We start from the raw sequence: 14,295 nt of genomic DNA, 5'->3' as shown, positions 1-14,295 counted from the left end.
CACCTCACGCCAGTCAGAGTGGCTAAAATGAACAAATCAAGAGACTATAGATGCTGGCGAGGGTGTGGAGAGACGGGCACCCTCCTACACTGCTGGTGGGAACGTAAACTGGTGCAGCCACTCTGGAAAACAGTGTGGAGGTTCCTCAAAAAACTATCTATAGCACTCCCTTATGACCCAGCAATAGCCCTGCTAGGGATTTACCCAAGAGATACAGAAATGCTGATGCATAGGAGCACATGGAATGACATATGGCCATTTGTAGGACAGTGGCTGGACCTTGAGGGTGTCATGCTAAGCGAAATAAGCCAGGCAGAGAAGGACAGAAACCATATGTTTGCACTCATAGGTCTAACAGGAAAATGGGAGAAACCTAATGGAGGACCAGGGGGAGGGGAAGAGGGAAAGAGAGTTGGGGAGAGAGAGGGATGCAAAACTTGAGAGACAATTGAATACTGAAAACGAACTGAGAGTTGAAGGGGAAGAGGGAGGGGGGAAAAGAGGTGGTGGTGATGGTGGAGGGCACTTATGGGGAAGAGCACTGGGTGTTGTATGGAAAACAATTTGACAATAAAATATTATGGGAAAAAAATTTAAAAAAAAAAAAGGAAAGAGAGCCCAGCAAAGACTTGGGCTACCTACTTTTTTGGTATCCAGGAAATATGGTACAGAGAATTTCTTTTTTAGTTCTCCAGAGCCTAGAGAAAGATATGAAGAAAATGAATAACTTGGAGGGACAGGATTGAGAATAATGAGGGTGAATATGGAGGCCTTGCAGGTCAACTTGTAATTAACATTTCCTTTTATTAAATTATATTTCATGGTTCTAATGATATAATCCCAATGAAAGTATATAAAAATACATTAGTATTGTTCATTTAATTGCTTAATTGATATTCAAGAATCAATAGGAACTACCTATTAATGTAAAATGGTCAGGCGAATAAACTTTGATTTTCTACTTCTTGGTAACATATAGTCTGAGAGAATTATATATGTATTTTATTCTTCAGTTACGATTTTGATTAACAGTCCTTTAAATTTCCCAGGCCAGCAGATGATAATTCATCTTGCAAATTGAGTTCTTTTACTTAGGGTATTCTTAGGGTCTTCTAGCCTACTATTTTGATTCTACTGAAATATTTTAGCTTGAATTATTTATGACATAACCAGTTATAGCAAGAGGTTCGAGGCATTAGTGTTCATTTCTGGAATATAATTGTTCTGCAATCAATCCTATATCAAGTTAGGCTGACATTATTATAGCTGGGGTTATAAACATACCTTTAAGCTAAGATATTTATTTTCTTAGAATTTAATGACCCTGGATTCTAAATTCTAACGAATTTAATTACATGGCTAAGGCCTTAGTCCTCTCCTGTTGAGCCTCCCTTAAACTACAGCGTCGCTTTTTTTTTGCATGAAATTAAAATGTCAGTAATTGTTATTTGTCTACAACATGGAAGCAGCGCCTACCAAATATGATACTATGGGAATTTGTGTGTATAAAATGCATAATATATAAAACATATTTTTTAATGGTAGCACAAATGGACAATTTTTCTTAGGTTTGAGGAAAGGAGTAAGTCTTAAGTACTTAGGACACCAAAAAGACTTGAATTGCTTTGCTATGCTTAGAACGTTGAGGTTGAAAATAATTTTCTTCCCCAAAATCTATTTTCTGGAGTTGTGGCATTCTGTTGAATGTTGAAAGTGATCTGTTTCTACATTGAGGTTCAACTCTTTCACAATAGTGATAATGTTCTAAAACTGTGGTAGAATTTCGACAGGTTAGTTTCTGCCTCTTCATACTGAAAATGAATTAACCTTTTCATATTGAACATGCTGCTATTCTAGGGCATAGGATTTAATTAATTTTCAATTAATATTCTCATTTCCATATACTTGTTTGTGTTCTTTGTGTGCATTTTTTGTATAACCAGCTGGTGCGAGGGGTGTAACCAAGCGTTAGGAGATTGACAATTGTTCTGTATGGAGAAAGATGTTAACTTTTACATCCAGTAAAGTCTTGCTGGTCTTAGCCTTTACATCCAGTTTGACAAATACTGAAAACTACACCACAGAAGGCACTGTGCCAGATACTGTGGAAGACTGATTGTTATGATATATTGTAATCAGGCTAATCACACAAGCAAACAGCGGAATGGTGTCCAGGAAGTTTGGTGTCATGAATTTCAGGCAACAGTAACATCAATTGATTTAAGAAGTCAACCAAAATAAGTCTTATTTAACTTTAACACATTGTCAAGAGTCTCATCATCCTTTCCAAGAAACTGGAACCTTTGATTAACAAGAAATGGAGGCTGTGAACTTTTACCAGTTCAGGAATTAAGTGACTTCATTACTTGTCACTGAGTAAATCTTAGGGACTATTTGCATATCACCTTTAATAATTGGATTAAGTAGAATGACTTTTGTAAAAATAGGAAAAATTTCTCATTAATTTTTTGCCTCTATTTCTATAATATAGAGTGAGTTTCATTTCTAATTAAGATGAATCTTCCAGATATCCAACATTAATACTAAAATAAAAAGTAAGTTACATGATTTTCTTATAATTTTGCAGCGTTTTGAACTCCAAGATTCAGAAAGCTCTGTGCTTCCTAAAGAGGTGGTGAGAGTGGAAAGGCTCATTGAAAGCCATTCCCCCCAAGCGTCTGTGACTGTCCGGATTGCAGGAAAAGAGGTGACCATTCAGGTAAGGGATAAAGTTTATATAGACTTTCTGAGATGTGCTTTGTTCTGCCCATTTATGATCTCCTTTTAAGTCTTCTTTGGCTCTATAGTGTCACATCTATATATCTGTATCTATATCTATCCATGTATCCACAGTCATGGATGTATGTAAACTGGAAAAGTTCAGGAGAAATGTAAGGTATCTTTTCATCAAAAACTAAAGTTGATCTCTGGGAAAATCAAGTGAAGTACCGAATCAAACATTTTGTCTTCTGAATCCTTGATAAGAAATAGTGTTTTCAAACATATTTAAGCAGCCGTGGAACACTCTTTTCAAATAAAATCTTTCTTAGCTACATGCAACAGTTAAAAGAGGAGCTGTTCTAGTTGGAGAGGTTTTAGGAAAGTGGAAGGATATTTGGTCACAGAGCTCCATATGCTTGCTCTACCTCCCTTCCTTCCAACCTGAGAGCCCTGAGGGGATGGGAAAACTAATGAGTGAATGTGGGAAGAAAAATGCTCGCCTTCTTATGTGCCATAGCACACTATAATTATGTAGCCTTTTTATGTGCTCTGATGTGATCTTATTAATACTTAATAATGTTGCTGCATTTATTCATTTATCAAACTGAACATTGATTAATGTCTACGATGAGCCAGGCTCTGCATTAAAAATTATTAGTGCCTACTGTTTATTAGTTACTATATTCGTCTCTTGATAAATATACCACAAATATATTATGCCATTAAATTCTCCAATAACCCTGGAGGCAAGTTTTATGATCTCCATTTTATAGGTTGGAAAGCAGATGTAAAGAGGGTAATCGATTCATTCATGGTTATCAGCTAAGAAAAGTCACAGATGAAACTTCTAGTCAGGATGACTTTCTACTACACTCTTCTGTCTCCTTCAGTTGAATGACCTCACTAAGTGATGGTCTAAATAGAGGCAGATAAGTAAGGACTGCATTGGAATGGCTGTGGAGATACAGAGTGAGCTGTCCTCAGGTATGACATAGGAGTTTTTCAGTGGCTCAGGAGTGGAAAGGTGATAGGACACTTCAGACATGTCCAAAGGCATTAAGTATGAGCAAGCTTTCATTGTTTGCTTCTCTTTGCTAATGGCTTTCTGACTTCATTGCCTCCAGTTCTTTCCACCACCATGATGATCTTTTATAAATGAAAATCTGATCTTGTCACTTCCAAACTTATAATTCTGTAGGGCTCCTGTTGTTGTACTGTATGGTGGGTCCCAAGTCTGACGCAGAACATGGAAATCTAGTGGAGTCCCTAGGAGACAAATGGTGAGAGGATAGGAAATAAAAGAAGTAGGTGTGAAGGATGAGAGGGGAAATTTTAAGACCAGATGATTCTGAGTGGTAAACTAAGAGTGGAAAAGGAATTGTGGACATGGATTTTAGAAATCAGGATGTCATTGGTGATTTTGCAGAGTCCCAGTAGACTGACTTGAAATTCTGTGCTTAGCACTGGAATTTGGACAAAAAAACTTCATTTTCAACTACTGACATTGTTATTATAAGTTATAAATAACCCTCAAATGACATGATTCTTATGAAAATGTCTGACAGCACAGGGATTTAATTTTAGAGGGATGATTGATTTGGAGGGTTGATGATAATGATAATCAGATCTGTGGATAAGAAAATAGTTGCTCTATTGAAATATCAAAACCAGTACAGAATTGAATTGAGCAAGGGATTATTAGGGGCTTCTAAATGGCAGTTATGGGGGTGCCTGGGTGGGTCAGTCGGTTAAGCGTCTGGCTTCTGCTCAGGTCATGATCTCATGGTTCGAGGGTTCAAGCCCCGCATCTGGCTCTGTGCTGACAGCTAGCTCAGAGCCTGCTTTGGATTCTGTGTCTCCCTCACTCTCTGACCCTCCCCTGCTCGTGCTGTCTCTGTCTCTCAAATATAAATAAAAAAACATTAAAAAAATAAATGGCAGTTATGTTCTTTCATTTACTAATGTTTTGAGAAACACATATGCATATTATATTTACTTCTCTTTAATTATAGGTGCCAGCTGGGACCAGACCAATAAGTCAACCTTGTGCAGCAGACCATTTTGTACAAACTTTAAGCCATAAACAACTACTGGCTGAGATGATGCAGTCACACATGGTTAAGGACATATGTTTAATTGGAGGAAAAGTAAGAATAGTAGCAGTCTCACTGCAGATTTCTGTTTCCTGACTTTTGGTTGTTTTGACTTATCCCTTGAATGATTGTGCTTCCATTTGTAGGGTTGTGGAAAGACCGTCATCGCTAAGAACTTTGCAGATAACTTAGGATACAACATAGAGCCCATCATGCTCTACCAGGTATGATGTTCATTTTTAGTTCTTGGACTATAAAAATATATGTTTGGACCATCAATAGAATTTACGGATATTCTTCTTTGAATTATGTATGACCTGTTAATTTTGGTGTACATAAATAACTGAAATAAAAATGAAATTGGAGTACAATTATAATTACTTGGAACTTTTGAAAGCACATTTTAGGGTATTTAATGTACACAATATATCAGCATCTGTGTCTGTTTTTCAGGAGAGATTCAACTTACCTGCATGTGCACATGTACACAGAGCACATTTAGTAGTAATTTGGAAATCTAAACAAAGTGGGTTTTAGCAGCAGTATGAGATAATTACGTATTCACTGAATAGATTTGTGTGTGTGTGTGTGTGTATGTGGAAAAATACACACAAAATGAAATTTACCATTTTAACCATTTCTAAGTGTACAATTCACTGGAATCAAGTATATTCACAATGTTATGTAACCATCACTACTATCTATTTCCAGAACTTTTTTTTCTTTCCTATATCTCTTATTTCTTTTGACCTATCTTGTCCGTCGCCTTCTCTTCTTCCCCCTGGCAACCACCAGTTTGTTCTCTGGATTTATAGGTCTGTCTCTGCTTTTTGTTTGTTTTGTTTTCTAGATTCCATGTGTAAATAAAATCATATGGTATTTGTCTTTCTTTGTCTGGCTTATTTCTAGAACATTTCATATTCCAGATAGAAACTCTGTATTCCTTAAATAATAACTTCCCACCCCCCCAACCCCAGACTTTGTTAACCTCTGTATTACTTTCTGTTTCTATGAATTTGCCTATTCTAGGTACCTCATTTAAGTAGATGCAAGCACTTTTTGTCACTTTGTCTCTATTTTACTTAGCATGATGTTTTCAAGGTTCATTCATGTTATAGCATAGATCGGAATTTCATTTCTTTTTATGGCTCAATAATCTGTTGGATGGATGTACTAACTTTTGTTTATCCAAATATCGGTGAACACGCAGTTGTATAAACATTGGTATATAAATATCTGTTTGAGTCCCTACTTTCAATTCTTATATCTATATTTAGAAGTGATATTACTGAACCATATTGTAATTCTATGTTTAATTTTTTTGAGGAGCTATTATACTGCTTTCTGTAGCACTGACACCAATTTACATTTCCACCAGCAGTGCGTGAAGTGGTAACTCATTGTAGTTTTGGTCTGCATTTCCCTAATGACTATAATGATATTGAGCATCTTCTCATGTACATATTGACCATTTGTATGTCTTATTTAGAGAAATGCCTATTCAAGTTCCTTGCTTGTGTTTCAATTGGGTTTGTCTTTTTGTTGTTGAGTTGCAGGATGTCTTTATATATTCTGGCTATTAGCCCATTTTCAGTTATGATTTAGAAATATTTCCCCCCGTTCTGTAGGTTATCTTTTTACTCTCTTTATACTATCCATTGATGCACAAAAGTTTTGAATTTTGATGAAGTCTAATTTATCTTTTTGTTATTGTTGCCTATACTTTTGATGTTATATACAATCAGTCATTGCTAAGTCCAATATTATGAACTTTCTCTGTTTTCTTCCAAGAGTGTTATGGTTTTAGATCTCTCATTTAGGTCTTTGTTCCATTGTGAATTAATTTTTGTATATGGTGAAAAGTAAGAGTCCAACTTCAAATCATTTGCATGTGGATATCCAGTTTTCCTAGCACCATTTGTTGAAAAGACAGTCTTTTCCTCATAGGATGGTCTTAGCATCCTTGTCAAAAACCAATTGACTGTATTATGTGAGGGTTTATTCTGAGCTTTCTCTTCTATTTCATTGCTCTGTCTGTCCTTATGTCATTATCACACTATTTGGATTTCTATAGCTTTGTAGTAAGTTTTGAAATAAGGAAGTGTGAGACCAACTTTGTTTTCTTTTCCAGGATTGTTTTGGATATTCAGCGTCCTTTCAGATTCTATATGAATCTTAGATTAGGTTTTTCTATGTATGAAAAAAAATGCTGTTGAGGTTTTTATAGGTATTGCACAGAAAATGTAGATCCCTTTGGGTAATATTGTCATCTTAATATTAAGTCTTTCAATTTGTGAACATGAATGTCTTCTCATATATTTGTCTTCAATAATTTCTTTCAGCAGAGTTTTATAGTTTTCAGTGTACAGGTCTTTTATCTTCTTGGTTAAATTTATTCCTGAGTATTTTTTCTCTGATATATTTGTAATGATATCTCCTAAGACATTTTTATTCTGCGAATTTATTGATTCTATATGTTAGTCTTTGATTATAGTGATTATAGTATCTTTTTACTTACAGCAGAATTTCCATTTTTATTTTTGAACAATTTTGGGAGTGGATGCAATATTATTTACTTACATTTTAGGTTGTAGTTTGCCTTTTTAGTTAATTTTTTAAGTCAAACTTCTTTTATTATTACTGACACTAAATATACTTACATTAAAAATGTTTTTATTTTTGAAAAATAACATTTAAACTGTTACTTATTGTGACTTTGAATTATAGAAAATGTTAACAGCTCATACTTCAAATGATTCTGTTGAGAAGGTTCCTTTCAATGCTGCTTTAAGATACTTTGTGTCTGTTGGTTGAATTGGCCAGAGTTTACATGAAATCTGTGAAGAAGCATATGATTTATGAAATAATTAAGAAAATTAAGGTGAATAGATTAAATTAGTAGTGATATCCTTGGTCTTTAGATATAAATGTATAGGGAAAAGAAAATGAATTTCTCCACTTTATAGGAGGTAGCAAGTCTTGGGAACTCACTGAAAATACATTTTGAAATGAGTTTTTATGAATTGATTCTAGGTCTACTGGCTTTTTAAAGAAAATTAAGGAAGTTGAGAGAGAGAGTTTATCTTAAACTTAATTCCTGGCAGATGCCATGAAGAATGCCCTCCCCTCTTATGAATCACGCTTCTGGGAGTCTTTGTCAGAGATCAGAAGGCAGATGCTCCTTCATCTGTCCATACCCTTTCATTAGCGGGTTAGAAGTGATCTGAGGATGACATGTTATTGTCTCACCAACCTGTTAACTACCAACTTTTAAAATTTCCAATGAAAATACTTTTCTACCAAGTAATTGGGAGGGGCGGACACCCAAATTATCAATATATTTCTAAAATAAATTTTACTATAAATATCTTATAATCAATGTATGGGTTAAGGACAAATACAAGCACAATGTATTTCCCCAGTGCCACTGCTTTGAAATCATATGAAGAAGACCTTTTGAGGGTAATATTTCTTTTCTTTGTGACTCTAACTTAATTTCTTAGTAGTATTATTTCTAGAATTATACACATGATTATTTTCTTCACGTTAAAATAAAAACACTCATTCCAATGAAGCCTGGAAATAATTTATGCCTCATCAGTTTTTCCAGACAATACTGTTGCAGGTGTCTGTAGTCACTTTATGGTGATTTAGTAGTCATCCTAAAATTATATGCTTGAGCAGTGAAAATGATGATCACCTCATTCTGCTCTTCATTAAAAGAAGAACCAAACAAGAGAGTATATATATCCATCAATTTAGATCCACTGGAAAAGTACCCAAAGTATCCTGCCATTGAAAATGTTATCTGTACAGATGAAAGAATTTGTTTAAGAGGCTGAGAATAGACTTCTTAATATATTATTGGAGAATGACAGCAAATTAACAAACATACTATTTTAATGGGTTTTTTGTTTTGTTTTGTTTTACTTTCTTGCTCAGTTTGTTGATTTATGGATAAAGGTAGGAAGATGATACCATTAAGGATTGGGAAAACTGGCACAGAGATACGCAAATTAATCATATATTCTGAAGCTCCTTTTCCAATTTTGCTTTTCTGCTCATTAGTCTTTATAGGAGACTTTATAGAAGAAAAGTGATTTCTGAAAGCATAGACTTCAGAAAGGGATAGAGAAATGTAAAAAAGTAAGTGAGTCCGTCTCCATGAACTGGATCAAAGAATAAATTAGGCACTGTATTGACATTTGCAGATTTTGTAAACTGTTAATCAGTTGGTTTTCCTGATAGAAACCAAGCTCCTGAGATCAAATAGAAGGCTCTTTGTTCACACTTTCATATTTATTAGTAGAGCTCATTGATCCCTCTGGTACAGAGGAGCTAATTTAATAGAGTTCAAGACAGGTTCCGGTTGTATAATAATATAGTCCATATTAATGAAAAAAATTCTGGAGGTTTGACCCAACATAGAGAATTTAGTGGGAATAAGTAACCCAACGACTGTTTTCCTAGAAGATGTGGAGATTTCCCTGTTATTTGTATGTGTATAAAGCTACACTTAATCTGTGAGTTTTGCTTTATTTTTAGACTTGACTATTTTTAGAACTGGATTTAATATGAAGAAAAAGAAAAACAGAGCCTTAACACAGATTTGTGGCAGTATGTAAAGTAAGTTTTATAATAGATCATAAAAAGCTTAAATCACTTGGCTCAAGTGTTAGGTCAGATTCTTTTTTTTTTTTTTTTTAAATAATAGTTTATTGTCAAATTGCCTTCCATGTAACACCCAGTGCTTCTCCCCACAAGTGCCCCCCCCGCTCCATGACCATCACCCCCTTTCCCCCTCTCCCTCCCACTTCAGCCCTCCGTTCCTTTTCAGTATTCAATAGTTTCTCATGATTTGTGTCCCTCTCTCCCCCAACTCTCTTTCCCCCTTCCCCTCCCTATGGTCCTCTGTTAGGTTTCTCCTGTTAGACTTATGAGTGCAAACATATGGTATCTGTCCTTCTCTGCCAGGTTAGATTCTTTTAACTGGTTATTTTTTTTTTAGTGTTGAAGCCAGTGATTTCATAGTATTGAAGAAATCCAAGTTATTATTCTTTTCCTTCACAACCAGATAAGGGCATGTATCCAGATTTCTTTCCACACCATCATAAACAGCATTAGATCTGAACTATCTTTCTTTTGTTAAAGTATTAGTAGTATAAAAGTCAGCTCCAATATGAAATTTAAGAACAAATAAGTTCATGGGACTTGTAATGAAAATAATCATTATCTAAAACATATTGAAGTCAGAATCATTTTGATTTTTTTAGTTAAGTTTTTCTTCCTATAGCTAACCTCAAACCAAATTCTTTTCTCTATCTGTCACCTAATCTACAATTTCTACTTCTTCCTATTCATCCAGATACAGTAGAAATATCTTTATTTCTCTCATTCTTTCTCCTTTCTTTTCGCTTCTTTGTGTCTTGGATTTATTTACTTGCTTCTTGTCTTTGCCTTGACTTTGTACTTTTCTCTCATCAAGATGTTAAGATAGGTATATTTATTTAAATGGTTAATATTCAGCCTTGGAGGCTTTCATCTTGTTTCCTTGATTTTTTATTTTGCCACAATCTGTGATCCTTCCTGTCTCCTTTGTCTTTTTTTTCTTTTCCAACATAGACTAGCCTTCATAAAGCTAAGAATTTAGTAATTTGCTATACTCTAAGAAATTACTTGTGTCAGCTCTTTTAACTTTCTTATAAATTATTTTCAAAGAACAATGCATGTCATCATCATGTAAGAACTATAAAATTGTTGACTTGAGCAATTCTTTTCAAGTCCCAGGCTTACAAGGCTCCTGTTTCTTGTCTTCTTGAGTTTCTTCTTAATAATGATGTTGCCTTGTTTCCTACCTCCTTTGTGTAGAATGTGCTTTAATATTTGTTGTAGTTCATCAAAGTATAAAATTTAGGGAAATTATAAAATTTTAAAAGTTAGTAGAATAAAATGTCCCTTTTAATGTGATTTCATATTTAAATATGATTTCATATTTCTTGCCTATAATATCAGAGTCATGCTAGAGGGACCAATAACCATAATGTTCTTTGTAGTAATTTCATAGATAAGATATAATGCATTATACTGTTGTTTATAATTGTAAAATTATAAATATTACACATTATATGGAATAGTTACCTCAGTAAATTTCATCAGGGTGCTGATAAGCATCTGACATTTGCACACACAGAGAATTTTACAAATTAAATTATAAAGCCACAAACTACAACCTTACTCCAAGTTGCTTCACAAATATACTTTATTAGAACCAAGAGAGTATAGATGACTCTGTAAAGAATCACCATTATTGGAAAAGGTTATTCAAGTTTACGCTCAACTCATTTTAAAATCAGTGTTGTGATTATTGCCTATGCATACTAACACTATTAAATTTCTTTTAAAAATTAATAATGAAATGAGTAAACTCATATTTATCAAAATCATTTTTGGCAGTTGGCATAATTTTTTTTACCACATTTTAAAAAATTTCATGTAGTACCTGTGCTTGATTTTTATGTAAAAATGCCACAAGCTTTGTTATCCATATTTTGTAGCTTAAAAGGAGAAGTGATAACGTCTCTAATTATTTGAATGCACACTGCACACTTCAAATACATGGGAAAGCTATTTCTTTCATGTAGAAGTTATATAAAGAAGCAGTTTTAGAGAGTGTAGCTAATTACTTAAATAAAAGCCAGTCTTATGTCACTTGATCAAGAAAAAAATATTGGGGCTCCTGGGTAGCTCAGTCAGTAAAGTGTTCAACTCTTGACTTTGGCTCAGGTCATGATCTCACAGTTTGTGAGACTGAGTCCTGCATCTGCTTCTGCGCTGACAGTGCAGAGCCTGGTTGGGATTCTGTCTTCCTCTCTCTCTCTGTCCCTTCCCCATTCACTCTCTCTGTCTCTCTCAAAAATAAATAAATAAACTTAAAAAGAAATAAAAAGGAAAAATATCCAACAAATTATAATTTAAACAGGTTGAGTTGGAAGATGTGGGGATTATAACACGAGGGTTTTGTGAACATTTGTTAAAAAAAAAAAAATCGGTGGCTATTATTTAGACCTGAATATATACTCTTTCTTTTTGGAGATTTAATTCAGGATCTATTTAGAAAACAACTGATTTCCATCCTCCAGTTAGTTTGAATAGAGTGTTTATGCACATTCTGTTATTGTCTTCCTTAAGGGTTCTTTTTTTTTTTTTTAAATGAGAACCAAACAAATGACTGATAATACTCTGTAACAGAGTTGGTAAACTTTTTTTTTAAAGGGCTGGATCATAAATATTTTGGTCTTTGTGGAGTATGTGGATCATATTGAAACAACCTGACTGTACTATTGTAATGGAAAAGCAGACGTTGGCAATATGTGAATGAATGAGTGTGGCTGTGATCTACCTTATCACATTTTTTAAAGTGTTTATTTATGTATTTATTTTGAGAGAGAGAGAGAGCCCATTGCTGGGGAGGGGCAGAGAGAGAAGGAGAGAGAAAATCCCAAGCAGGCACTTCACCGTCAACACTGAGCCCAATGTGGAGCTTGATCCCATGAACTGTGAGATCATGAGCTGAGCCTAAATCAAGGTCTGATGCTTAACCAACTGAGTCACCCAGGTGCCTGTTATTCTTTTCTTTTCTTGTTTTCATTGATGTATAATTCACATGTAGTAAAATTCAGTCCATTTTGACAAACACATTCAGTTGTTTAACCACTACCAGAATTGGGATAATAGGACATTTCCATCAGCTCAGAAAATTCCCTTGTGCCTTTTTGTAGTCACCCCCTCCCTGCCACTGGCAACGACTGATCTGTTTTCTATCCCTATTTTGCCTTTTCCAGAATGGTGTATAAATAAATGGATTTAAACAGCCTTTGGAGTCTGGTTTTTTTCACTTACATAATGCATTTGAGATTCATCCACATTGTTGCATGTATCAGTAGTTTGTTCTTTTCAATTGCTGAGAACCTTAACACATTTTTATTGGTGTTTATGTGAGTACTTCTCTATGTTCCTGCTACAGTAGCTTTACTTCTTGCGCTCGGCCCTTCTCACTTCACTTATCAAGCCTCCTAGTCTCTCCACCTGTTTCCAGCCTGGGTTTTTCCCAATCCGTCCTTCCAGCTCTGAATTTTGTTCTTTCTAATTCCCCCCCTGCTTTTAGCCTTTGAATCACTTCATGTAGTTTGTAAGATGATATTAAAATTCTGTTGCTTAGCACAGTGACTTTTTTTTTTTTTTGGCCCCTCCAAGCCTCTCATAGTCAGGTTTGAGACTTCAGCCCATACAGCTAACATTCACCTTAAAACTCCAGCCATAAAGAATGATTTGTGGTCTCCTCAGCATGACTCAATGTATGAGGTGGCCATGCTTTCTTGCACCATTCATGCTCTATGAACCTCTGTCTCCTGAGGACCAGTTTGCTTGTTCTTCAAGACTTAGCTCCTGGGGCTCCTGGGTGGCTCACTTAGTTACAGGTCCAGCTTTGGCTCAGGTCATGACTTCACAGTTTGTGAGTTCAAGCCTTACATCAGGCTCTGTGCTGACAGCTCATAACTTGGAGCCTGCTTTGGATTCTGGGTCTCCATCTTTCTTTGCCTCTCCCTCACTTGCTCCTCTCTCTCTCTCAAAAATAAATAAACATTAAAGAAAAAACCTGAAAGAAAAAAAACCTAGCTCCACTGCTGCCATCTCTGCATTTTCTGTTAAGTCCTCAGTTTGATATGTACTCCTTTGTTTCACTGGCCCTTAAATGTCCTTTTGGATAGCACTTATAGCTCGGTCCTGTAATAATTACTGTGTTTAATTAAGTCCAAGAAGTCATCAGTTATAAGACATGCTATTATTTTGTGTTCACTAAGAAAGTAGTGCAGTAAATCAAATTATGACATAAAACTATCAGCAGTTTTATTTTATTCTTAATGAAAGAACTCTTTCAGATTTAATTTAGATTATCTCTTGTGCATGCAGAAAAAAGGAAAATACAAATGAGATAAATGGTTGAAGCATTTCTGAAACTTTTTACCTTCAGAGTATGACTCTTTTTGGTTCAGCTGTGGATGTTCATGTCTTTTCACATACACTCCCTGCATCCTGTGCACTTTGTCAACAGCAGAGTGCCCTTCTGTTGTTTCCAGGATATTCTGCCAAGCTACCAATAGCCGTTTAGGTTTCGATACTGGTACTTTCTTGATTTTAACAGAAGGTGTTGACAGAAATGTTTTAAGGCAATTGCTGCAACTCCTATTCTTCACCCAAGTGGTCTTTAATTTTTTGACTAAAACATAAATGGGTTATAGTTATCCATTTTTGCTACAAACATATACAAAGCCAAGTTCAGACTTGGTCAGAGAATATTTAGCTGGCCAGCAGTTGTAAGATTCTGTCCATTGAAGGTGCATCCTGATTTCAGGGATATAAAATGTGTGTATTTTGGAATTGATGGAATTTAGCTATTTGTCTCTCCCATCATGTGTGAACT

At 35.0% G+C, this 14,295-nt stretch overlaps 1 protein-coding gene across 3 annotated transcripts in view; it reads left to right on the top strand.

Annotated features, from left to right (window-relative positions):
• Window positions 1-14,295, top strand: part of VWA8 (von Willebrand factor A domain containing 8) — a 334,690-nt gene that overhangs the window by 52,483 nt on the left and 267,912 nt on the right. For all 3 annotated transcript variants that reach the window (XM_029936673.1, XM_029936672.1, XM_029936671.1), the window contains 3 exons: window positions 2,588-2,719; window positions 4,734-4,868; window positions 4,961-5,038. In XM_029936673.1, coding sequence (XP_029792533.1) covers window positions 2,588-2,719; window positions 4,734-4,868; window positions 4,961-5,038 — 345 coding nt within the window. The remainder of the gene's footprint in view (window positions 1-2,587; window positions 2,720-4,733; window positions 4,869-4,960; window positions 5,039-14,295) is intronic.

This window comes from Suricata suricatta, chromosome 4 (genome assembly GCF_006229205.1).
Source record: "Suricata suricatta isolate VVHF042 chromosome 4, meerkat_22Aug2017_6uvM2_HiC, whole genome shotgun sequence".
Lineage (NCBI taxonomy): Eukaryota > Metazoa > Chordata > Mammalia > Carnivora > Herpestidae > Suricata > Suricata suricatta.
This window is presented reverse-complemented; position numbering and strand designations above follow the sequence as displayed.